This window comes from Papilio polytes, unplaced genomic scaffold (assembly GCF_000836215.1).
Source record: "Papilio polytes unplaced genomic scaffold, Ppol_1.0 DF823688.1, whole genome shotgun sequence".
Lineage (NCBI taxonomy): Eukaryota > Metazoa > Arthropoda > Insecta > Lepidoptera > Papilionidae > Papilio > Papilio polytes.
The window spans coordinates 834364-862242 of NW_013525516.1; the positions used below are offsets into that span (position 1 = coordinate 834364).

General features: G+C 33.6%; 1 protein-coding gene and 1 long non-coding RNA gene across 2 annotated transcripts in view; both read left to right on the plus strand.

The window, feature by feature from the left end:
- The window catches only part of LOC106104417, a 130662-nt gene that overhangs the window by 13941 nt on the left and 88842 nt on the right, over nt 1–27879 (plus strand). The gene's annotated exons all lie outside the window — the stretch shown is intronic.
- LOC106104416 (uncharacterized oxidoreductase TM_0325-like) lies at nt 11220–12235 on the plus strand. Its single transcript, XM_013284465.1, has one exon. It carries the CDS (start codon nt 11231–11233, stop codon nt 12023–12025), a length of 795 nt encoding a protein of 264 aa, XP_013139919.1. The 5' UTR covers nt 11220–11230; the 3' UTR covers nt 12026–12235.

Consider the following 27879-nt stretch of genomic DNA (forward strand, 5'->3'; position numbering starts at 1 on the left):
TTGTCACCTGATTTATGAATTGGAACAATAACCGATTCTTTGAATGATTCTGGAAATTTTCCCGTTTCTATGCTAGTATTTATTAGGTGCGGTGCGTGTTGTAACCATTTGTTATATAAATTAGTTTGAAAGTAGAACTTAACTTTTTCTTTTAACATTAATATTCATATTATTATTTCCAGGTAGAGAAGACTTATACTTCTTGTGAAATTGTTGAAGGTTCTTCCTTTTACTATAAAAATTAAAGTTGAAAACTTTTCATTATTACTTCAATCTATGAAAAGAACTTAGTATGAAATGTTCTTAACCGATTTCTCTAAGTAGGTCACGAAAAAAATTATCGCGTACTACATTTTATTACTTTTCTTTTAATTCATTTTATACAATGTTAATATTTGAAAATGATCTCAATATATATATATATATATATATATATCACGAGTATAAGTATGTTCGTAAAGTCACTTAAGTATTTAGAGGTTATAATCTATACTAACATTATAATAATTAAAAAATTGTATTTTTGTATGTATTATTATAAATAAAAAATTTAAAAGCTCCTGGTTCAATTTAAAAGATTCTTTCACCGATACAGGTAATTTATCTCTGAGTAACATCGTCCATGTATTTTTTTTATTTCACGCAGACGAGGTCGCGAGCAACAACTAGTAATCAATAAACCGGTAAATCACACTAAATTAAAATAAATCGATGAAAAGGTAAAACTAGTCAATAAACGAAAACGCAAAAGTTATGAACAACTGGCGAAAACAAAGCCATTAAACTTAAAAAAATAAAGAAAACGTGTTATTTGATCTATAGTGTTTAACGAGTAATGTTATGTCGAAAAGAATTTCGTCGCAGTTGTGAGCGTAGATCATGTTGCGATGCATTTTGCTTGCAAATTGGCAGTCGGTAGTCGCAGGTAGATCGCGTTACCAACGCCGCAGTGACGGTATTAGCATATCGATGGGCTGCGAATGTCGCGTCCTAGCCGGCTACCGACTGTGCACTTTATATGCTGTCAATTTATCCATGTAATCCGTTTCCTTTTTTTTTTCTGAGTAGTTCCTGATGTTATTTATGACCAGCTGTCCTTTTCGGATTATAAAGTCTTTATTGATTACATTCCGTAAAACTATTATTAATGTTAAAATTCAAATGCTCAAACGACATAACGGACCTTGCCGTTTTTGTAATTTTTTCACCCCCTAAATTATATAGCGTGAAAATGTATAGCCTATAGCGTGACGTAAGTATTTGAGTTTTCAATAAAAATATATTCAAAAATATAATGTGATTGCAGACATCTTGCATAACAAAGCAGTTAGTGTGTTTACGCTTTATTACATTCAGTATAGAAGTATAGATAGATACCAGAGGCTTATTAGTATATATTTGGTTATATACTTAAAGGATCTGATCCAAACAACACATCACTATGTTCCTCCTCGTTCATACACAGGAGTTTCTAAAGTATACATTTTTAATACACATGTTAGAACAACTTAAAACACAGTGTAGTGCCCGCTTTAACATCTTAGCACGAATGGGCCGGCACGCCCGGTGTAATACCACGACCACACAGAAGACAGGCTCGAAATGGAAGCAATTCTGTGTTTCGTCTGATGAGTGTGGTGCCGGAGGCCTAATTTAAATCCCTTTCTCTTTACCACCCTTTTCTTTTAAGGAGAGGTTGGGAAGAGGAAGTAGATTTGATGGTGAAGGAGATGCATAGGAACGGGAAATATCCTCTTTATGTGCGTCTCCTCCTCCGTCGTATATGGGTAGGCAACGCATCTGCAATTGCGGATGTCTATGGGCAGCGGTCGCTTCGTCATTTTGGCGATTTCAGGTGGCCGTTTGCTCGTTTGCCACCTTATGTTATAAAAAAAAAACCAACATTCACCAAATATAAAAACAATTTCAACTGTTAGAATAAAAATAATTATACCATGAATTAAAGTGACTCGCTTGTTATCTCTAGAAGTATGTGCACGACAGAAAAAACTATTCAACAAATCTTTTCATTTTATAGCCCGAGCTTTTGTAGTCGTAGCGGTTCTTTTATTCAAAGAGTTCATTATAATCCTTTGTGAAGATCCCGTGGACACACGTCGGCGGACGTAGACATTTGTCTTCATTTAAATTTTAAAGTGGAAGCATTTTATACGGGAGCGACGACGCGTGTATTTACAAAATCTAGGCATTTACCTGGCAACGTATTCAATCCTTGGGGCGATTGTGTCGGCTCCCTCGGCCGTGGCGTACGATAAACGTTGAAAAGACCCAGCGCCGGACACTCTATTCACGTGTATCATTGAGTGGCTCGCATCAGAGGTAACCGTGTAGAAAACCGGGGAAAAATCTCATGATATTACCTACGTACCTACAGTCTGCGCCAATACTTACGCCCCTAACAAGGTTTATTTAACAAGTGGTTTCTTTAAAAACGATATCTGACACGAAACGTTATTATTAACAATAAATTGTAAAACATTAAGAAAACAAAATCATTATGTAGTTAACTTAAGTTGGTTTTCGATAAAACTCTGAAATGGATTTCGTTCAATGACTGTTAGTTAAAATAACTGGATATTATATCATAGGTTTCATAATTAATTAATTAATTTATCTATCGCTTTTAGTTAGACTTAAAACGTTTTGTCTGACTAGAAAAAATATGCATCTAGTCAATAGGTTTAGTAACATTAGCTTAATTTCCATGTATTTATATTGCGACCATTTAATTGTATGTAACAAGACCGCGCAATTCCAATCCATTGGTGTTCATGATCTGAAATTAATCCTAATTTAGTAAATTCAATAGTGCTTGGTTATCAACACTGGACTACTTTGCGGTTGATTACGTAATTGATGTTATTTCGCGCAAATACTAATAATATTCTGTTTTAACAAATTATTATATTAAACTAGCTCTTGCTGCAAATCCGTCCGCATAGAATTAAAAACAAGCAAAAGCAGGTAGCCTATGTTCTCTTCCAGACTATCATCTACATCTATGCCAAATTTCATCCAGAACCGTTCAGCCGTTTAGGCTACAAACTCTAATAAACATCCATCTAAACTTTCGCATTTAAAATATTAGTCTATCTTGATTGCTCGTAATCGTAATGTAGAATAGAAAGAAGTTACTTTTAATGAGTAGATAACAATACAAACAAGACAGCATTCTGAAAAAGACAAGGATTGTTTATTATAATAAAAACCATTTCCACTGTCATTATAACATGCTGTAGTATCTATTTTGTCAAAGAACATGAAAGGGATATAATTCTACGGTTATTTTAAAATTAACACTCCTTGCTACTCTAGGAATTTTACGATGCACCCCTTTGAATCAATTTCCCTACACATATTCTACAAGAGTTTACTCAATTGTCCGTTCTTTCCATGGAGTGATAAAACATTGAAAAAATGAAATATAGAAGAACCGACAGCGGTCTGACGCTTCATACAGCTAGACAAGGGAAAGATACGAAGCCTTACGTACTTTAGTTTTATTTTCTTCACTGCAATATTTTATGTAAATAATAAATAGGTGTTGCTTAAATAAAGAACTCTTGTGTCACTTTTAAATTTCTTATTCAATTTTGTGTGCATATTGAACGTTAACAAAAAACAAAAGAAAACTGTGCTTTAGTTGACAGCTTTATTCGAATTGAGTTTGACTCTGGAGAGGATCGAAATTTTTTAGCTAGGCAAAATAAACTATAATATATGTATCACTAACTTTCGCTCGCGACTCCGTCCGCGTGGAATTAAAAAAAAACAACAACAGTAAGTAGCCTATGTGTTCTTCCAGACTATGCTCTTGATCTAGGATAAATTTAATCCAAACCCATCCATGCATCCATCTAAACTTTCGTATTCATACCTTTAATAATATTTATTAACTAGCTGTTCCCGTGCGACTTCATCCGCATACAATTATAAAAATTGCATTTTATTGTTCACATTTGTCAAATTATCAATTGCAAATGTCAAATTGACATGACATGACAAATCTTGCTTTCTTGATGTTGGCAGCAACTTATGGTCTCTTTCCCACATTAGGGTTTTTATCCAAAATATTTACCCCCCTAAGTTCAATGGCGTGAAAATATATAGCCTAAAGCCTGACGTAAGTGTAGGGCGTTTTATTAAAAAAAGAATTATTCAAAAACATGCTGTAATTGCTGACTTCTTAGGCAATAAAGAAGTGTGTGTTTACGCGTTATTATAATAGTATAGATTTATGTATAATTTATGTTAAAATAGAAATTAACACCTGATGTTATAATATATTTAGGAGCCAGCAAACAATTATGTAATATCAGAGCTGACCCGGCCTTATGACGCTCATTATTTCGTCGAACAAAAGGTCCATTGGGCCGCGTAATACAATATTAACATCAGCAAAAGTAAGAAAAGCGACGTTACTTCTAACGTCATTATCGTGGCATTTGTTTGATTGCTTTCAGATAAACGGGCGAGCAAAGCTTGGAGCTATTGGCCTCGGATTTCTCTGGGGATTCTTATACAAATGCCGACGTTTCAGTGGCTCTACCGTTGTGATCCGCAAATAAGGCTTTAAGTCAACATTCATATTAAATGCAATAATGGTTTGGACGAATAATTATTCCCTTCGGTTTGAGAAGGACTCTTATAAGATTACAAAACGGAATGAATAACTTAACATTGGTCATGAAAATGTTTTATTTCAGTTTAAGATATATTTTTCTTTTCTGTTTCTTTTTTATGGAAATAATATGCTTTCGTTTATTTCTAATTAAATGCGTTATTACTATAAAATAATAAGATTGTAACATTATTAGTAATACATGATTTCTCGTTAAATTTACTCTGATACTAATTATTGTTTCGTACTCATACTTGAATAATATATTCCAATAACCTACTAAACAGAACAAGTGCTTTGTCTATGAATTTAATACGCTCATTATCTAATTATTACCTACGGTTATATCATCATGGATAATGGAAATTAACTTAAAATCGTATCGTATTAACTCCTAAAATTATTAGTATAATATAAATTAACTGTCGCCCGCGACTCCGTCTGCGCAAAATTAAAAAAAAAATATTTAGTATATAACTGTGTATTCTACTTCTTTGCTTTTCAACAATATTCGTTAAGTTGTTCTGTAGACATGTAGTAACAATCCAATCCATCTAAATATTCACATTTTAATTATTTGTAAAAAGTAAGTTTAAAATAGATCATTGTAGATCAAATATATTTCATATCTTAAGAAGATCATAATCTCAAGATTGCATTAAGATTTATGACTGAAACTTTCTAACAGGCGATATGAATGTTAGTTATAACCTTCTGATATAAGCACATACTCTAGGGAAATCGCTTCAGAAACTATGTGAAAATATGTTTTTAGTAGTGATAATATACTAAAAATTCATTGCACCTACAACATTTTAATAGCAAACATTTCCAGAGAATTTTTACTGTCTTATAAAGATCGCTATTAAACTTAGTCCTTGGCAATTTCTGGAAATAACCAATAGAGTACTTTAAACGTAACATAAATATAAGATTATAATAGGTAAAGATGCAATAAAGTACCGAATCACGTTCCAACGATTCCTTGTACACTTTACCCAGTCCCGCATAACAATAGAACGTAATTTATTATAACTTCGACTATACACTGCTGCGTGCAGTCTCATTGCAATTGTGAGAGTAGTTCGAAACGATCAATGGATTTGTCCTCCCAATTGTTAATTTATAGCTCAGCTCCAGAAGAGGGCGTTGAATAACAGCCCTATACAATACATGTCGAGGAAATTTACATTTTGGGGAGAATTCGTAACGTTTTTCCGAACGTCGTTTTCCTCTTTGATTATTTCACTTTTGTAGATATATTTCTTCACATTAAGTTAATGTTATATAGCTATTTACGTTAAGATTGTTGTGATAAAATAAGCCTAATACAATTCATTTTCTTTCTGATTTCTAAAAAAACATTTCTTTTATCAACTTTGACGAGGTTTAAAACTTCTATCAGCCTATTATTAGCTTTTTGGCCCCTCTACATAAACCTAGTATTTAAAAATTCAAGCCAAGCACATTTAATTTTATTTCTAACTAACAAAAGTCCTAAACCATTATTTATTTGGGGTTTAGTTTAATATTAAAAATACAAAAGTAAGAAACGATGTTGGTAATTTATTATAATGACTATAGTACAAATATAGGGTGGCTAGAAACAATTAACTTTGGAATTGGTTCATAAAGTCATAACGTTTTCTCTAAGCGATGTCGGGGCTCGCGTGCGCGTGCTAATTTGTGTTGGCGCGTTATCGCGAGGGCTAATTTTCAGTGTAATGCCACTTCCGACATGAAAACTGCTCCGAACTTATTGTTCGCAACACAACGCACCTCAAACTATTGTGAGACCTAGTACCGACAATAGGAAGTCTCACATTTCCGTATTTTGAACGAAAAGTAATCAAACAACCGATTAGTCAAATAAGTCTGAATTCAAAGCTACAACTCGCTGTTAATAAATCAATTAACGTAATTAATTGTTTTTTTTTTTAAATTTCAATATATTTAAATGTTAATTAAGTAGTACACTAAAAGAAAAATTTTAATATAAATTGGAATCACTAAGTTGCTGGAAATAAAAGGCTTTTTTATTTTTATTTATTGAATTTAAAACATGTTCAATCCGACATTTTACAATTTGACGAATTTCACAATCGCTTGATTATGTATAATGATTTTTAAATTAATTTCTCTTGGAGTTCGTAGAGATAAATCTAATAATAAATTTACTCCAAAGATTTTGAACTTGCAGCGAGTTCAGCAAAGCGCTGTCTATAATGGAATAACTTCAGACATTCCTCGAATTGTACCGACGATATCGTGATGTTATTATGTCCTGTCCTTTTTCAACTTGCACAATAATTCACGTCGGCCTCCATAAACGGCGAATGCCTCGGAGGCCGCTAAGAAAATATGGAAAGCAATAAAAATGTCAAGTCAGGTCATCAGAATGGAAAGCCGGGGGCATTTTGTCGCCAGATGTGTCGCAGAATCAATGAATAACTGCTTTCTTTCGTGTCCCACATCGGTAATATGTCAGGATGCGCCGACACTCCGGAGAGCAAACTTTGCACAACTATAATAATGGCAACCGTTATGTTTGTTGAACGGACTACGTCTGATAAACGCACCTGCTCAATGTTACAAATGATACATTGTATGGAACGAATGTATTGCATTTGTGATCAAATAGCTTTCTTTTCCAGACTAAAAATAATTATTAGCATGCAAAAGAAAGCATTTTAGCGCTATATAATAATGCGAATATTGTAAAGAAGAAAGATTTGTATTTTGTTTCTTTAACCAATAAATAGCTGCAATGTTACTAAATAACATGTGCTATATTTATTGCAATATTCACTTCCGTGTGAACGAAGATGCAAGCAACAGCTAGTGTTAATATTGACGTACACAAACTTCATTATTTACGCCACAGAGCGTAACTTCCAGTAAACAACTGTCAAACAATGTGACGGTTACTCCTCGAACAAAATACAATTTGTCATGATTGATCAAAAGAAGTCTGTCGAAACAAAGTAGATATTGGGGTAGCCCGCTCATTCTTTTACGAGTTCTCCGAGTACTTCGAGAAGTTTTAATTTTGACAGTAACATGGCCGTGCTTTACTTTCGGCTTGTAGACCTTGGATTCTAAAAACGAAAGCTGACAACGTGCGTTTTGAAAGAGGTCATCATCATCATCTCCCTTACCTTATCCTACTCCCGTAGGGTCGGCGTACCGGGTCTTCGTCCTCGAAATAACTCTATCAAACGTCATCTCAGTCATCACTGCCTTTTTGATCATGTCACCTTTCACGCAATCCATCCATCTTTTCTAGGTCTACCTCTAACGGTGTACCTCCACATTCATATCTAACGTCCTTCTTGTTACATGCGACTCTTCCCGCATCATAACATTGTATAATTGATCTTAGAATTTTGTGGATAATCGCCCAATTTTGATAGTTTGCTATTATTGACAACCGACAAAAAGGAGGCGTTAATATGTCTGTCTTTTTTTACTTTTAAATTTAAATGCATATTAATTGAATTAACACATCGACCATAATTTATGCACATCACTACGTAAGAGGCTATGTCTATGTTATTTGAAAGGATAGAACCATTTTATGAAATTAATTTTTGATATTGGAATACGCGTCGAGCATACATAAGTAGAAGAGAATCTTGTAAAACAGTCACAATATTTTTTTTTCCAGAAGAAACTCGGTTTGGGGAATAAACAGAGCGATAAATATTCATGAGAGCAGTAAGCCTTCTTGTCATAGGCCTTGAGGGTCTGATGGATGGCGTGTCAGAGTTTGCTGCCCTTGCTTTTCTTATATCAAGAAAAAATGGCAATTTCAAGCTCAGATAAAACAATTTAATTTATTAAGGCTTTAACAATATAAAGATAAAAGCATTAAACGTATTGCGGTATTTCGAAGAACACAATGATATTCGTCTCTTCGACTATATGGCTAATGGCATACAAATTGCCTATAAGCAAATATATCATCAAACAGAAATTATTTTTAATGTCTTGAATTTTGTCCCATAGAATGTTTTTTTAATAATCATTACATAGTTGTTTCTTCAAAACAAAGAGGATTTAACAGACCTTAGTTTTTACAATAAATTTTATTCAAGAACTCTTAGAAATATCCACAAATCTAAAGCCGATACAGTTTTTGTTGACTTTTATACCAATTGGTTTTGTTAAAAAGCTCTTAGAAAGCTCCATCTTTGGACGGAAAGATGCGGCGAAGTTCTTTTATCAAGTAAGTAGATCGGATGGTTTACATGATAACACACTTCACATTGAAATAAAAGTTTATTCGATGTTGAGTAAGCGTCGAGAGATTTCCAACAAAATTTCCCGCAAACCGCTAACATACGGTGCTGACGGAAACGAACATATCTTGATATTTTCCCCGGAGATACAACCGGCAATAAGACCATTATTTGGTTTATTCTATCCCAATGTTTTAGCTTAAAAACCCTGGATAAATATTATTTTAATAAAATAATAAGATACCATCTCTAAAAGAAATGCCACATGTTATCCGTCGACCGATGCGCGATGGTACCATATTGCTCAATCTATGATTAACAATAGAGTGAACTCTTGATTCTTTAATTTACTGATTATTATATTTAACAGTGGTAGTGCCCGCTTTAACATCTTAGCACTGCAGGGCCTGCACGCCTGGTGTAATACCACGACCACACAGAAGACAGGCGTGAAATGGAACCAATGCCGTGTTTCGTCTGACGAGTGTGGTGCCGGAGGCCCTAATTTAAGTCCCTTTCTCTTTACCACCCTTTTCTTCTGATAAGGGTAGGCAACGCATGGCAGCGGTCGCTTCGCCATTTTGGCGGATTCCGGTGGCCGTTTACTCGTTTGCCACCTTGTTATAAAAAAAAATGAGTGCTGAGTTTTTACTGAACTCGGATTCTTCGTCTATAGATTCTAAGGCTCTAGAATCTTTTTCTACAAAAAATGGCTCATTCGACACATTAGAATGAAATACTGCGAAGAATCAAACCAGATTCTACATATTTCCTAATAAATTCAATAACAAAATAAAATTCTTTTTTTTAAGGCGCTTATTCAAACATACTGAATCCAATCTATGTAACAACGTAGGAAATATCCTGCGTAAGGAGAATCGTAGCAATTTAACTAATAGGGTCACGTTTTGACAAGGTCGTGCAGAAAAAATACAGAATTCATCAGCATTTAAGAAATAATACCGTCTCCTGGTTTCTGAAATCGGAAACTTTTATTTTCATAATAAAACGTAATATAAGCGTGATTCTCTATGATTGATGACAAAACATCTTTAAATTCATGGTGCGTTAAAACATCGTTGGTACCACCTACCGCGCAGATACTTAACTTTTGGACACCCGTTGTGTAAGAGTTATACAGTTACTCAACTGAAAGAAAAAAATAGTCTAGAAAACGAGATAATTTATCTTTAAAAGAAAACTATTAACTCGTTACGATATTTTCTTGAAGAAAAAGAGATTCCAGAAGCATTAAAAAGGATAATGAAGATTGTCATGAACTATAAAAATATCAAAGCAATTTCACACGATGTTTCTATACAAACTTGATATAAAAATAGTTTAAAGCGAGATTTTGAATTCGTACCCAAACTAATTTTTGATTTTATTTCTTTTATGTTGTTTCACTTTTGGGACGCAATATTTGTAAAACAATATTTGATTTCGGTATATCCAGTACTTACAGTAGACAGGCAAGTACAGTGTACAAATCGTATTGTGTGCTTGTATAGACGGCCTCAGACCCTGTCTGACTCAAGGGATTAGACAACTGAAGTGAAACTTGATGATATGCCTTTACAAATGGGGTGACGTGTGTCATAATTGCAATACAAGACATGGTGTAAGGAAGTCAAGTAAACTGAATAGAACTGTTACTGTTTTGTAACTGATAATAAAATGTGAGTACATGACTTAATTATTCGAATATATGTAAAAAAATATCTATTAAAAAGGTTGTAATTTATAGAAAGTAATAAAATTCAAGTAATATAGCCACTACCACAAAGGTATACGTAATACCCTGACTTCTAAATTAAAGAATAATCCTACACGTCGATCTAAATAGAAGTTCATGAACGGGAACATATGTGTGCGAAGAAAAAGAAAATAACAGTCTCCATAAACAGGTCAATACGTAAGTCCATAAGCTTTCGTAATATAGTTCTTGTTCTCCCGACCATTAGTCTTTATTTTGTACGCAGCGAATATATGAGAGTGCGAAAGAAACTACAATGTACTATGTAATCAAATGAGAATTGTACAACATCGCCGAGAATATTGAAATAGACGAGACTCCGTGTCGTATAATACACAAACAATAATCAACACCAATATTCTCACAAAAATTTTATATAACATTGCTTTATTAAATGCTAAAAAAAACATTTGCATAAATTTTGAATTAAGAATCTTTTGTACTGTGAATAAAATTAATTAATCAAATCAATACTTTTTATTTACAAGATATTATAATGTTATGATATGCTATGTGGATTTAAACGTGGTTTGCACGATAATGTTCTTTAGCATAAACATGACATTGAACTCGGTATAGCGGACCTGTTTTATGCCAGTTCACATTGAGACTTCAAGAGCGATGGACTTCGACAACAAAGTTGTTATTATAACCGGTGCGAGCGCCGGCATTGGAGCAGAAACAGCTATCGCGTTCGCGAAACATTCCGCAAAAGTTGTTCTCGTTGGAAGAAATGAAGAAGCCTTAAATACCAATGCAAGCAAATGTGAAGAGGTTAAAGGGATACAACCGTTAATCGTCAAAGCTGAGTTAACCAATGACGAAGATGTAAAGAGAGTAATTTCAACGACTATAGAAAAATTTGGACGTATAGATGTTTTAGTTAACAACGCAGGTGTTGGAATTTGTGGAAGTATACGAGAAGGAATTGAACCATTTGACCGCGCCATAAATACAAACGTACGTCCTGCATATTTATTGACTAGCCTTGCTACGCCATATCTTGTGCAATCTAAAGGAAATATCGTCAATGTCTCTAGTATAGCAGCATTTAAACCAATTAAAGACGTGGATTTCTTGCCGTACTGCATGTCGAAGGCAGCCCTCGATCAATTCACAAGATGTCTCGCTTTAGAACTGGGAAAAGATGGTGTTCGTGTGAACTCTGTCAATCCTGGCGGTACGAAGACTAACTTTGTGGAAGCTTGTGGTATAAGTAAAGACGAAAAGGAAGAATTATTCAAAGTTCGCGAACAGAGTTTTCCACTTCGTAAAATGGCGAAAAGTGAAGAGGTCGCTGACCTTATACTTTATTTAGCCAGTGATCGTGCGTCGAGTATAACTGGTTCTACCTTTGTTATTGACAACGGTGAAATGTTACTGTGATTACGAAATACTTGATAACCTCATGCGAGTTTTATCAATTTGTGGATACTAAAATATTAATTATACAAGAATTATATTTGTCAAGGTGAAAATATCTATTAGTGATAACATTACTTTATTCAAAGATTCGCAATATTTGTAAAATATGTACGTGAGCGAGTCATTATACGAAAGATAAAACGCCTGACATAATAAAAAAGCAAAGTCTCAGATATGTTTTTTATTTCGATATTTATTATATTACTTTAATATTTATATATTATATTGAAATAATGTCCATTGTTTACGCGGCATGTGTGTCGTATGGAACGTGCGAGCGCGCGCCCTCCGGGGATTTGAGGTCTGCAGATTTTTCAATTTTTATTTGCTTTAGTAAGTGCTGACTCTGACACCATGTTCGAAGGCAACGGTTGTTCCCTAGCTATTATTTCTTTGATCCTTTGTGAACATGTAGTTAAGCTTGTAGCTTTGTTGGATTTATTTTATACTAAATCTAATTAAAAGATAATTGTCTATTATTATTGTAAAAATAAATCTATAACCTACAATTTAAAATAAATTAACAAAAACGCAATGTAAAAAATATTTTCTACGTCTATTGATACATGCTCAAATGCATTTTTATACTGTGTTTGAACAATTCTATTTCTTTGGAATTGACTTTGCATTAGAGAGCACTCAAACAGCCGTGTTTACGTTCGACTTGTGTTTATGTTCAAACTCAAAATAGTATTTGAATACAATTTGAAGAGTTTAACTGGAACTTGAAACATTTTGTTTTTTAAAATTCATCAGTTGTTTGGTCTAAATACTTTGTTTATCTCACTTGGAAAAATTGTAACTATACGTGAATATTGTTTTGCACATTTTTCTCATTTTATATTTTTGTTTCTATGCATCTCCAAAACACATCTTGATGAAATTTGCCATAGATGTAGAACGTAGTCTAAAAGATCAAATGAGGCACCTACGATTAATTCCGCGCAGAAAAATCGCGTACAATAGCTATTTAATGAATATACACTTGTTAATATCATCATCCACTTGCCCTTATCCCTTATGGAGGGTCGGCACAGTATGTGCTGCTCTTCCATACATCTCTATCATCCGTCATATCTGAAACCACTCCTTTCTTAAGCATATCCTCTTTCACACAATCCATCCATACTTTCTTCGGTCTTCCTCTTCCTTTGTAGCCATCCACATTCAATCTTAACACTTTCTGGTTTATGTCCCCATAATTTCATCGCATAACATGTCCATACCACACTAACCTTTTGCTTCTCAATTTCTTCACCACTGGTGCTAATTTCAAACTTACTCTAATGTACACATTCTTAACTTTATCCATTCTATACACTTGTTAATATATGATGCAATATTAAAACCGATTTCTAAAACGTGAACAATTTGACATAAATCACCTGTTAGCTGAAATACGGTGTTTAAATCATTAAGAGAATGTGGCATTAAACATGATGAAGTGTGTAATTTAGGTACATGCGAAATGTCATGCAACATTTTGTTCAGCCGGCCGGTTTAACGGGCGTTTGATGTAAATGTAATAAACTAAATGGCCCCATCTTCAGAGGCATTCGTGCACGCGCCGGTAGCCGAGACCCCACTGAAAAATATTATACTTAATAACATTAGCGCGGCTCTTATGGCTGTGAAACTTATTCACTCATATATACAAGCTACAATGCTATTTTATCATATTAAGGACTCACTCATTACGGTGATTTTATTTGCATAACGCAACGTGTCGTTAAGTAATTATTTTAATTAAAGCATATTAAAATATGGCGCCTTTTCTATATCATTTTAATCACGTCAAAGCATTCTGTGCCGCTTGTACTTAAACATAACTTTATAATCACGTGAAAATATTTCTTGTAAAATAAGTAGAAATTTATTATCTATACTAATAGTATAAAGAGGAAAGATTTGTATTTTCGTATTTTTGTATGTATTGAAATTACTAAAAGAACTAATTGGCCGATTTTAAAAATTATTGCATTGTTAGAAAGGTAATTTATCTGTGAGTAACATAGGCTATATTTTAATTTCACGCGGACGAAGTCGCAAGCAACAGCTAGTATATTTATATATGTCTTCTACCCATCTTTATATCTCAGCATATTATTTGCGTTTTATACTTTGTAGAATCGTATTTGATCAGTATTTTCGTCTATTTCGCGAAAACTCTCTTCTTCAATGCAAAATTCAGATAAAATCGATAGCTAATGTGATATGAATAAAATATTAAGCACATCATTGAACATTCAGCGTACAAAGAAAGGGTTTTTGCGAAAATAAACAAAAAGCCTCTTACCACGTCTGAGTATTTAGCTGTTCGTTGGAAAAAATAAAAGAACAAGAGAACTGGCGGTTTTAAGAAGGCGCTTACGAGAAAAGTTATGGGAGCCACTGACCACTTCATTTCAAGTATGTCCGACGTTGCGAAGAACAAAAGTTAATATGAGTACAATATAAATAAAGAAAAATATATTCATCTAAGTTTTAAAAAAACCATAAGCAGTTAACGATAAATGATGCCCAAAATATAAGATGTAGCTATTGCACGCGACTTCGTCCACATGAATTTTTAATGGTGACGGAATTTAAAATCGGCCCAGATGTTTTTTTTTATTTAAATATATACAAAAATTCAAATATTTAAAATATTAGCATAGATATATGATTAGTATAGATAGATAATTCAGAGTCCGTTGTTATATAGGATAATAAACAAGTTCGACGTTCTCATATTATTAGGCCGCCGCAAGAAGGGTCGGGGTAGAAAAAAGTGTTGAAATCCTCAAGCAAACTGTCAAGGCGCGATCGGCAATAATTAGTTGGAGTGTTGAGTGAGGAGGAACCTTAAGATTGATGGCGTGGGCACAAAGGTCTGTCGGTGATAAATTGCCCGATATTAGGTCATGATTCGGGGCGGGTATTTGCCTATCGGCTCCTTTCGTTTTCACTATCAGTCTAGCATTTTTTGCGGGCGGGGCCGCCCGTGGAGTTCAAAGCGAATGCGGAATATAATCTATCATTATGGTAAAATAGACCTCGCCTTAACTAATTCCTTTTGAGCTACTTATAAAGGGATTTGCCAGTACTAATATTACTGTAATGTATTATTTATCAAAGAACTTGATTAACTTACAAACCACAATGTTAGATTGTTTTGTTATTCTTTTTGTAATACTTATATGCTCTAGTAAATATACACCCAATACTTGATTGTATTTTAAAATGGTGCTACATTTTTGACTGCAACACTTACGCCAGCTTCGAAAAGGACCGAGGTTTTAATTGGGAGACTATGTGGTGTAAGGCTTTGGTGCGAAGAAACAAAATAATGTAATGAAATTGTGATGTATTTTCCCAAAAAAAAAAAAGATTTTAACGTTGTTATTTAACCTATTATAACAGTGTGCTTATAACATTATTAGTAATGTTAATGCATATATTTCATTTAACGTAACTCGTCTTCGAAGTAATCGCAACTAGGTAACGTTGCGACACTTCCGAACCACCTGATTTACATAATAACCGTACCACGCGCTACGTGCTGCTTCAAGCCCAATTTGAACTCTAACTTTATCACCGCAAGGTCGTTATTATGTTAAATTGTACAGGAAATAGCAATGTACGCTCTATCAATTCTCGTATGCAGATTCAAAGACATCGGAATATATTATTTAACAAGAAGTGTTTATCGTGAATATATGTTTTATGTATGTATGTATAATAAGACATTTGTATACAATAGCGCTAAGTGGCTTTTATTTTAAACTAGATTTTGCCCGAGACTTACGCGTAGAATTAAAAAAAAAGTGAGTTTTATTGCATGTAAAGAAAATAGTATAATAACAGTGGTAGAGCCCGCTTTAACATCTTCGCATGAATGGGCCGGCTCGCCCGGTGATATACCACGACCACACAGAAAACACAAACGTGAAGTGGGAGCAATTCCGTGTTTCGTCTGATGCGTGTGATGCCGGAGGCCTAATTTTGGTCCCTTTCCTTTCCACCCTTTTCTTAAGAGGGACGGATGGGAAGGAAAAGTGGATTTGACGGTGAAGGAGACGCATAGGAAGAGGAAATATCCTCTTTATTTGCGTCTACTTCCACCGTTGATTAAGGGTAGGCAACGCATCTGCAATTGCGGATGTCTATGGGCAGCGGTCGCTACGCCATTTCGGCGGTTTCAAGTGGCTGCTTGCTCGTTTGCCACCTTATAATATAAAAAAAAAATCCCCTTTCACGACTATAAATTTATTGAACGTAGAATTTTATAAAAAGCCATCAATGTGCCGTAATTAAAAACGCTGCAAGCAACGGAAAACGATGAATATGAATAAGCAATTAGTGAGGCAAGCGACAAAGGATATTACGTGGCTAAATGAAATAGTACTCCCGGTGAGACCAGGTGTATATCTAAAACTCCATTAGTCCAGCACAAGGCAGTTCGATATACAAACAACGTTCCAAATTTGGATTCCTTGTGACACAGTTTGTGTTTCATCGTAGTCTGAATGTGGAAGGACAGGAGCTAGTCAAGATAGGAAACGTAAACTACGATTAAAGCAACATACGTAGGAGTAATTCCAGTGTCCCAGTGAAATTAGGTCTTTATGCAAATTTATCACAGTTATTGCAAATCCAGATATTCTCGTAATAGATTATTCCCAACCGTCACGCCGCTCTGTCCCCACGTGGAGACAGCAGAGAATAAAAAGTTTCATCCGTCCCACCTTTTGCGGCGATTGGACGGTTGGAACTTATTTTATTTCATATCGGTTTTATCTGTCACCTTATTGGTGACAGTGGGACTAAAAAATGGGACGGATGAAACTTTTTATTCTCACGTGGGAACAGAACAGGGTGACGGTTGGGAATAATCGTAATGGATTGTTGAGTTAAATAACGTTGTTTGAAAAGGTCTCTTGGAATTCCATATTTTTTTTTTACTTTAGAGCAATCGCCTTTTTTTAATAGAATGTATGATAGCAACTTTGTCAAGTATAAACATTGCGAAATGGTCATCATTTTGTTAAGTTCTGGTGATTTTTCTTTATTCAAAGTAATTGGATAGATGGAACGGCTCTCGCAAATCTGTCGAGCGAACATAATTAACGAGTCGATAAATACATTTTTGTTCATGATAAAAAACTGCTTTCCTCTCAGTTTATTTGTTACTCATACATCGTGAATCCGACTGTTCAGATAAAACTGAGCATAAAAAAATAATAACGCACTGTTGTTAACTCTTTTACCAACTTTGTTAGAAATATGTATGTATCTAAAACTTTAGTTATTATATATTTTCTTTCTTATATATTTTCGACCGTCACTGTTATTTTTATCGATTCCTATATTTAAAGTATCCTAATATTGATCTGTACAAAACGGAGCGTAAACTTGGTTATTATTAAAAGAATTTCGTATAAAAATTCGATTGAAACACGGCGGAGCGAAGGAATCTTTTCTTTCGATCACTTTCTCTATAAAGAAAATTTGAATAATTGGTCTGCAAGGAAGGAAGCAATAAGCGATTCATGTATACTTCGTGTATTTTATCTGCAAAAACGGTGTTGACTATATTTACATTGACTTTTAATGACAGGACCTGACAAGGTGGCACATTCTCATTTGTCGAAAAATCGAATAATACATTCGACACTTGCTTCCACTTCCACGCTTTGTGAGTAAATTTTTGAGTCAATATGCATTAGTAAATACTTAAAATAAGCATGATCTGTACATGTGTCGTTACCGTCTTACTTCATACTTCGTGAAAAGTAACAGATTTTATTATAAATACAGAATAAAGGCGCGTTAGTGCTTAGTCCGTTACTTTTTAGTCAAAGATTTTTTTCTATCTACACTATTTGGGCTGACGTATCAACATAGTGACTTACATAATAAATGAAGGTGCCGTGCCAAAAACGGAAGTAATGGTCTCTACTCAAACCGACACGAAAAAATACTCACGGCCACCATTAATTTTCATTTTCTCTTAAGTCCAAAGACTGCAGTCTTAAGAAAAATAGTGAGCTCCAGGGAGACTTATTTGGTTAGTCCCTCACTTAAGTTTCGCTTACTTAACATATGGACCGCCATATCAGTACCTCCATTAATATACTTTTCTAAGTTATGTAAAACTTATGCTTGTTTCAATATTTTTCTTACATTGAAATCATACTAATCGTACTAATATGATAAATGCGAAAGTTTGTATGGATGGATGGATGTTTGTTAGTTTGTAGCTTTAACGACGACACCAATTGTTGCGAATTGAAACGATTTGATAACTTCTTAACTATATTTATTAATTCCAGTTCTGACTTTACCTTCCTTCTTTAAGCCGGTCCTGAGTTTCCGTCTTAGTTCGTCTTTTTTACCGCTTGCGTCCAAGTCCCTTTCCTCTAATTCATTTCGCAGCTTCACCACTTTCAAATCGTTCAATAATCGCTGTGTGGCCATACCCAATACCTGACACCAATTGTTGTCAGAAATGGGATATGAAATTCTATATAAATGTAGAGGATAGTCTGGAAGAGCACAAAGGCTATTTGCATTTTTTTTTTAGTTCCGCGCGGACGGAGTCGCGAGCGAAAGCTAGTGTTATATAATTGTAGTTTTATTAAATTTTAGATTATTATTTTAATTATATCTATGTAAACATTTATAACATCTTAAAGTTTACTGTACCAATAATCTTAGTAATCGAATACAAACATATTTGATAAACACATCGTATTATAGACACCCATAGGAATTAATGTTTAATGGAGCGGTAACGAGGTATTGTTACATCCGAGCTGATCGTCTCAGAGGGCCACAATTGAATAATTAGTCGATGTTTGAAGTGCAAACTTGGATTGTATTTGAACAAGAGTTGGAGACGACACATATAATATCCAATTCCGTTATACATATGCTTAATACAATAGTCATGACCAAACATTGATGCTATGAACTTCTATAAGGCCTTACCCACCTTTAGTTTTAACTACAATGTTAAAATTTTAAGTGTACGTAACTGAGAACTGTATATATATGTAGTAACGCTGATACTAAAAATGTTGCCGACACACGTCAGTTTTTACAATACAATTATATTCAGTTAAAACTAAAGATGTGTCTATGACTAGCTTTTATCCGCGACTCCATTCGCGTGGAATTAAAAAACGACAAAAGTGAGTAACTTATGTGTTTTTCCAGACTATCCCCTACAAATATACCAAATCTCATTGCAATTCATTCAGCCGTTTAGGCTATAAACTCTAACAATCATGCATCCATCTAAACTTTCGCATTTATAATATTAGTATCTTTCTCTTCATCTAGTAATATCTAGTAATATCTTTGACGTATAAAGCGTTAACATTATTAAGTTATGAAAAAGATTGGATCGTAAAAATGTATTTTCTTAAATCGTACCTCAAACATTAAAGAAGTCATCTGTACTGTCGTTGGAACGAAAAAAAAACAAAGGAGAGTGTTTAAAAAGCCGTATCAAATTCACAATGGTGGTTAATTTATCAGAGAGAAGTCTTTTGAGGAAGTAAATCCAAGCAATCGCTCTTCCCAATTATCCTCCATTTTTTTTTGGGGACGACTAATTAGTTGAATGGACTGGATTGCTAGAGGTGATTAACTTCAATGATAAATGATAGCTGCGAAGAAATAATTATCCCACATTCGTTATGTAGTCAGCGTCCCTTGATATATTTCCTTAATTGTATTACTAAATACATTTTGTATTGTTATTTATTAATGGAAGACATAAAGCGTTTTTAGTGTATACTTTTTCAACGGTAAAGTAGCTTAGTTTGCAGTAACCTATCCGGTACATAAATATTTCAATCTAACACCTTGGTCTAGGTGGGATAGTGGTCAAGCGCTGGTTTTTGCAATTAAAAAAAAAACAGAAAATACATTTAATTAATCTTACTAATATTATAAAGGTGAAAATTTAAATGGATGGATGGATATTTGTTAGAGTTTGTAGTCTAAACGACTGGACGGATTGCGATTAAATTTGACATAGATGTAGAGGATAATCTGGAAGAACACATAGGCTATTTACGTTTGTTTTTTTTCAGTTCCACGCGGACGGAGTCGCGGGCGAAAGCTAGTGTAGACATAATTAAATAAAAAACACATGCCAATAAACATCTATTTTGTAACTAGCTAACTCCCGTGACTACGTCCGAGTGGAATTAAAAAAAAAAGTGGATCGAATATATGTTCTTCCAGACTTCTTTCTATAGCTATGCCGAATTTCATCTAAATCCGTTCAGCAGTTTATTTTACAAACTCTGACAAACATTCACATATCTATACTTCCTCATTTATAATGTTAGTAAGATATTAACAATTTAATAAACTAACACTAGTTCGGATATGAAAATGATTATGAACGCTGATGGCCGTTGTCACGTTAACAGAGGGCGTTTGAAATTTGTTTGTGACACTGCACGCTCTAACTCGGTTATCTACTCCGATGAGATTTGTTTCCATGAGTGAATGAACGCACATTTCGCCACTATTGTTTCCAATCACTGAACGTATTAACATTCAGTACATTCATTACTATTCGGAATTAAGTTAACATGGAAATAGAACACTAGAATTTATACAACGAATTGTGTTCAGGGAACGTGTCCCATGGGTAGCGTAAATTAATAGTGGTAAAATTATGACGATATAAAAATTGGTATATAACACCACATTACGTCGTTAAGAAGCTACGTTGTCAGTGAGTAACAAAGGCTTTGTTTTATGTTATTTTTTTTTCCTTGCGGACGGAGTCGCGGGCGAAACCTAGTTGGAAAATAAAACTGTAATAGGATTCGACTTGAAGAAAACTATTTACTTTAAATAAAGTAGTTGCAATGTAACAGCTAGTGATAAAAATATCAGAACTATACGTCGCTCGTCTCAAACATGCAGGCGCGGCCAATCAATAATAATGAGAGTTAATAAAAACCTTGATTGGATCCGCGGCCGCATCGTCCGACAATCGGATTTAAGCTTTACAACAAAATGTATATTTCTATAGCTTGCTGCTATTATTTTATTATTATTTTCGTTTTAAACAATGTCGATCTTTGTATACTTTTATAGTTTTTTTTTAATTGAGAGAATATTGTAAAGTGTAAACGTTATTTTAATAGGCTAAATTATAGTTTTCTGGAAATGGAAGTTCGACAGGGTTTACGTCATTACTTTGTGCCGAAATTAGACTCATCTAGTTCAATTATTTTGAAAAAAGAAGTAGAAATAGAAAATTGTTTTCTTTACAAATAAACATGTCAATGTATGAAATGCTGTTCGTTATAAAACTATTTTCTATATTTTCACTACATTTTTATTTCGTTTACCCAAAAGTTCAATTAATAACAGAAAAACCGATAACCAACTGAACGTTGTTATATTCCAACAATGCAAATTGAAACACATTGTCGCGAGAGTACGTAAATTAAAAACGAACACAAAATATATGTGATTCGTTTCGCTTCGCTCGAATTTTTCTTGTTAAAGCGCTCACGTCCGGATCGCAGCGAGAAAAAGGCATCGCTATTAGAACTGCATTGCTCGTTCATCCCGCGGTTCAGAGGAGCTTGCCCGTACTTTTTATTTTAGCACTAAGGGAACAATACATTCGTTACGGGACGTATACCCTCTTAACCGTCTAACATTTCAATCCACTTGATTGAGTAGATTGAGAGGGCAGGGTTGTTTTCATTATTACCAAGGCTTGTAGACTTTGTATAATAATTCTCATGTCCGTACATGAGGATTGTTCGAGGCCTTCCGGACGTATTCGTTGGAGTATACTTCTCCATAAAGTTCTTTTACATGTCAACTAAAACTATGAGTGGAATTCTACCGATAGTTGATTAATGCTGGGTTTCTGAAGTTTCCATTTATTTTATCATTACCTAATGATTACATATTACATAGATCTTAGTATCAACGAAGTAAAACTCAAGTTACGTAGTTGGGAAACGTATTATGAAGCTATCGAGCCAAATACACTAACGAATGGTTAAACGTAGCTGGGAAATCGGCCATTGATTAAATGTACACGTTATTGAATTACAATATGTATTGTCTTTGTTAAATCTTAATAACCATTTGTTTATGTAGTTAGGTACTATTTGTTTATGAAACAGTTAATTATTTTTTTATCCTCCCCTTTCCGTAATAGAGTACATGCTATATAGCTAACTATAAATATGATAAGAACATGAATAAATCAATTAAAATACGTTAAAGACAAGTATGTTTAGAATTATTGTGTAAAATAATTCACGCTTTAACACTAATTAAGTTGCCACTTCCTACTTCTTTTTATCGAATATTTTTCGGTTTAAAAGCTCGTAGCAAGGAGATAGTTTGCGGGGATAGTTTGGCAAAGCTCGTTTCCTCTCGGGCTTTAAATAGAAAGCCGATACAGTGTTGCACAAGATTGATGGAACATCGCACTCGGTCAGGGACCGCACGGCATGGGCAGCGCGGCAGCGGTGCAATGTTGCGAAACGTCGTTCCCGATGATACTTAAATTAAATATGTTTTCCCTTTATTTTTGTCTTAAAACTTCTGTTTTCGAATGAAATGAATTAAATAGTTACTTTCTATCTTAAAAAAAAAACACTTTTATTAGGAGAAATTTCCTAGAGATTCAAAACATTAGGGTTTAATTTATATCCATACTTATTGGGAGTATTAATTAATTTAGAAACAGGCGGCTGGTAGTAAAAATTAAGTTTTTTTTTTTAAATAAAAGGGAGTTAACGAGCAACGGGAACATCGAGGTGATGAATACCTATGGAGGAACTACAGTTGCGTTGCCGTCCAAGTATAAATCTTAAGGTTTTAAATTGTGCGCCGAGACTTATTGACTTAGAAGCCTATGGCAACGATGATGATGATATCTTGTAAATGTCAACGATATAATGAAATCAATAACAATGTATTATGATAATAAAAATGTTTCCTCAACGATACAATGTCGTTAAAAACTTTATTGTTAGCAAATGAACAGTAAACAATAACTATAAATCAAACATTGATTGCTGCAGGTGTATCAAACAATGGGCATGCAAAAAATGGACCTACAATCAACATTTAAATAATATATAGAAGAGACATAGTAAAAAAAAAGTTACCGGTTTTTTTTCTGAAAGGTACTATATCAATTGTCAAGTGTAGTACGCCACCTCGTGTCCTTGTAATACAACATTTTACGAAATTATAATAAACTCCATCTTTTGTTATAAAATGAATCAAACAGTTTCACAAAATAAATACAAACATTAAAATACTTTTTAATGACACCTATTGGCAATATATACTTTAAACTGTCGTGATTTTTACAAATGTAATGTTCGTAAGATACGGGTTTCTTACTACGATTGAATTGTTTTAGCTCTTCATATTTCGGCACAGTTACATGCGCCATGTTCACGGCCTGACTGAAGTGATGCGGTAGTGTAAAAAAAATTGTTGTCTTCGTTGACCCTAAAGTCAACATTAGCTATTTTCTGACGACAAACTATTGGCAATTCATTTTAATGTAATCAATTATATTGACATGTGGTTTTGAATTTCTATTGATAGATAACGTAAGTGAAGTAATTTGTAAAAAATCTTTCAAGTGCAATGTGGACTAAGCCTCCTCTATATATTTGAATCTCTTTGCGTACAATGAACCGGTAACAGTAAGTAAAACAACGCAAAAGGCCGAGTTCCCACTCGATTCAAGTGCGCAAATTATTGAACATTGAAAGTGATTCGTTTCATATTAACCAATTTAACGATTCATTCGATTGCGGGTTTGGTAATACTTAAATCGAATAAATGTAATAATTTCAATCAATGCTAATTGGAGCATATCAGTTACAAACACCTACAGGGTGTTTCTCTCCTCGTAATTAGTCTTGAGATTCCTCGCTCTAAATCGTTCCCTTCGTACAATGACGTATCAAAGACAAAGTTAAAGGATGTTTCGTGCTTAAACGCGGTTTCAATTGTTTGGAACTAAGATGTAATTTAAAAATAATAGATTACTAAACTTTTTATAATTGGCAAGATTGGTAAATCTATTTCTGATACTTGTTACGGTAATCATTTGACAGATAACATAATTAACAAAAAAAAATACGTATTTCTGTTAGTAATGACTTAGTTTCTTACTTAACTATTATACTTTGTGCCAAGTTATCTTATTACTTCAGTGATCTGTAAAAATATATCAACTTGAACCTCTCTAATAATATTAATACAAGTAAATAGTCAGAAATTAAGAAAACAATGTTGTACTATACAATGAGTCTTTTTACTATGATTCTTCACATTTTGAAAGGGAAGCCAATAGGCGAGTCTACTTGTTGTAATAGAAGGTAAGCAAAGTACAAACGTAGACAAAGACGTCGTCTAACAATGGTCACCTGCAAATTGCTGCAGTCTCCAAGGTAAATGTCTTCCTTTGCACTTTTTTCTATACATATAAGGTATTTGTAGATACTTTATAGTTATAAAGACGATCAAGTAACTTAACTTTTATCTACACTAAAATTATAAAGAGGAAAGATTTGTATGTTTGTATGTATTGAAAATTCAAAAACTACTGGGCCGATTTAATTACAATTATTTCCCCATTAAAAAGCTACGTTATCATTGAGTAACATAGCCTACATTTCTTATTATTTTCTAAATTTCGGGCGGAACGAAGTCAATAGTTAGTATTCAATAATTCCTATTACTAATGTAACATATGTCACATAAGTAATTTAATTTATTAACTATCTAAGGATTTGTTATTATCAAATGCAATGTAAATTATCGTCTACAATACAATAATTATGGTTGTTTCGATATAGTGGTGAATGGCACGCAGCTGTCTGTAACCTCAGTAATTAAGGCTTGCCATGGCTCGCATAAATAGCACTCATTTTGAATCCTGCAGCGAAGGAATGTTTGCGTATTTAACGAACAAGTTAAAGGCAAAAGCCTTGGCATTCATTCATGAATGAAGTTAAGCACCTTGTTAGAATCGCTCCAGATGTCTTAAATACCCAGTTAGGGTTTGAATATCATTTTAGTTTTTTTTTTTAATTAATGACTTTACTTTTACAATTTATTTATGTTTATTTGATAAATTATGCATAGTTTAAAAACAGTAAACGTTTGATTGAAGGTCGTTATAATTGGTTGTTATTTTAAATCAGTTATAATAAAATTAAAGTTTGATTTATTCATAAAATACATTGTTTTATTAAAAGCGTTCATTTATAATTTTGCTTTTCTATACTACTGTTTTAAAGAGGAAAACTTTGTTTGATTGTAATGAAGTAACTTAAAAACTACAAGGCCGATTTCAAAAATTCTTTCACCGTTAAAAACCTAGGTTGTCAGTGGTAACATAGGCTGTCTTTTAAATTGTTTTTCATTTCATGCGGACGAAGTCGGGAGCAGAGTATTTTGTCATAAAATAATGAGCAAATCCGTTTTATTTTGATCGTTTAGTTCTACTAATTATTTTTTTTATCTAACCCATAGTTTATACGATATACTCTTATCGAAATATCCAAATAGAGAAGACACGAAGTTTATTCTCGACTCATCTTGTTAATATGATGACATAATGAAGCGATAGCGAACAGAATTCCCGCGCGTCTAAAACTTCTCCATATTGCATAAGTTTTCGAATTTCCCGGTAACCTAGTTACGATCGAGGGAAGAAACATTGTCGCCGGCGGCAACTTTAAAATATTTTTCCCTCAGAATACCAGCTGCGGATCACATTTTTATAAAATCACAAATATTATACATAATCTGAGTTTTACTATTATTACGTTTGTAAAGTTTTTAATACAAACATACTTTTATACAACAAAATATATGGCAGGTTATAGCTTTACAAAGTCTTATTTAGTTGGTCGTTATTACCTCAAATTTAATTAATTTTTACTCTGTGATATTACATAGTGTACTATAAACTTATTTTTGTCCAGTACCAAAATTGGTATGCTGCAAAATTTGCATTAAAGTCCTCAGTCTGTACCGCCGGTGCAGCTTGTAATTAAAATATTTTCGCCCGTTGTTGCACGATGGCCTATCGTCTAGACGGCAAACTGCTGCCCCCGGCGCTAGCACAAAAGAGACATAAAAGTCCCTTCTTCGTCTTTTTTCACCTTGTTATTAGTTGATTCTCAGTCAACGCCGTTAAATATTCACTTTAGTAAATACTGGAGACTATTAAAGGTGTATTTATTGCTCTGTTCACGCTTGTATTCATCAAAGTATTGTAACATAATGATTAATTTGTGTAAAAGTGCAAATGCAGATTAAATTTTAATTTGCGCCACAATTGATGCATAGTCCTAAACAACTAAACCCCTAGTACTTGAAGTCTAATTCCATATATTTTTAAGATCTCTCTCTTTAAATACGTGTAAAATGTTATGATGTAATTTTTTAAACATTTTATTGAATAGTTAAATTACAAGATTATTGCTTCTATGTACATTCAAATTTTACAGCTTCTGTTTTATAAAAGCTTATTTCGTAGCAGTAGTGAAAATTCAAAGTTTAATACTGAAAAGTTGTGAATTTGGCCTTTGTTACGAGTGTGAAAACTAACTCGTTCGTTGAACTCTGCTCTGTTTACAACTAGCTATTGTAGGTTTTACTAAAGCGAAACAAAAGCCTGTTTACTATGTACCTAAAAAAGATTGTAGAGAAAATTGTATATTCGTATAAATCTTGAAATACGTAAACATTCAAAGTAATTTATTTACAGTAAACGGTTTAATTAAAAATATTCAAGAACCTATATTCTTTTTATAATATTGGTCAACAAGTTTTGAAAACTTTCGATAAAAATCCTATGTTAGGCGATGCTTTTGCGCCTTCCAGCAAAAGCGGCCGTAACTAGGTTACGCAAAAATGGAAACTTTAGCAATATATGTTGCACGGAAAAGTTTGCGATGCACAGAGATGCAGTTATAATAACTTCATGTATTTTATTTTATGATCAAAGTTATTTACCTGGAATTCGGAATTGGTGGATAAAAATTGCTTTTATATTTTCCTTTTAAACTATATTTGAATAAACTGAGATAAAGTCTATGATATTTAATTTTTATAGATGGTTTTTTTTTCTATAATAAAAGGGGGCAAACGAGCGGCGAGAACACCGTGGTGGTCAACGATGCCCATGGACATCCGTAACACCAGAAGAACTACGGATGCGTTGCCGGCCTTTGAGTAAATGATAGGCTTGCTTCTTCACGGACCCTAAGTCGTATTGTTTAGAATTGGGACACAAAGAACTTACACTCACGAAAGGCTAGCATCGAGCACTCGATTTTGATCATTATGGGAATCTATCATTTTATTTAATTAAGCTTAATTGAAATACTATTATTATTTTAAGGACTTCCGAATACTTTTTTTTATACAGAAAAACTTCATCCGGGTTTGGTGACAGCAAACATAGCTATTTGCAAAGTTTAAAATGTCCACAATGAATACAAAGTTACAAGAATAATTCCTTTGTAAATATATGAATTTAAATTCATGAAGTTTCCAGACTTAGCCTTGTTTACTTGTACTTAAGGAGTTCTTAACAAACTCGCTAATAAAAGTTCATTTTTATTCTGGTTTAAATGGCGTACAGTTTGCATTGAGCGCTGCATGCTGCAAAGAAATATTTACGTATTTTTAAAACATGTAAAATCCTAGTCTACATTATGAACAAAGTTTAGGTCCGCAACGAAGGCAAACTAAAGACGTTCGTATTTTAAACACTGGCCTACTTTTTA

Bases quoted from the DNA above. Each gene is read 5' to 3' on its own strand.
- LOC106104416 (XM_013284465.1), top strand. From the start codon at position 11,231: ATGCCAGTTCACATTGAGACTTCAAGAGCGATGGACTTCGACAACAAA.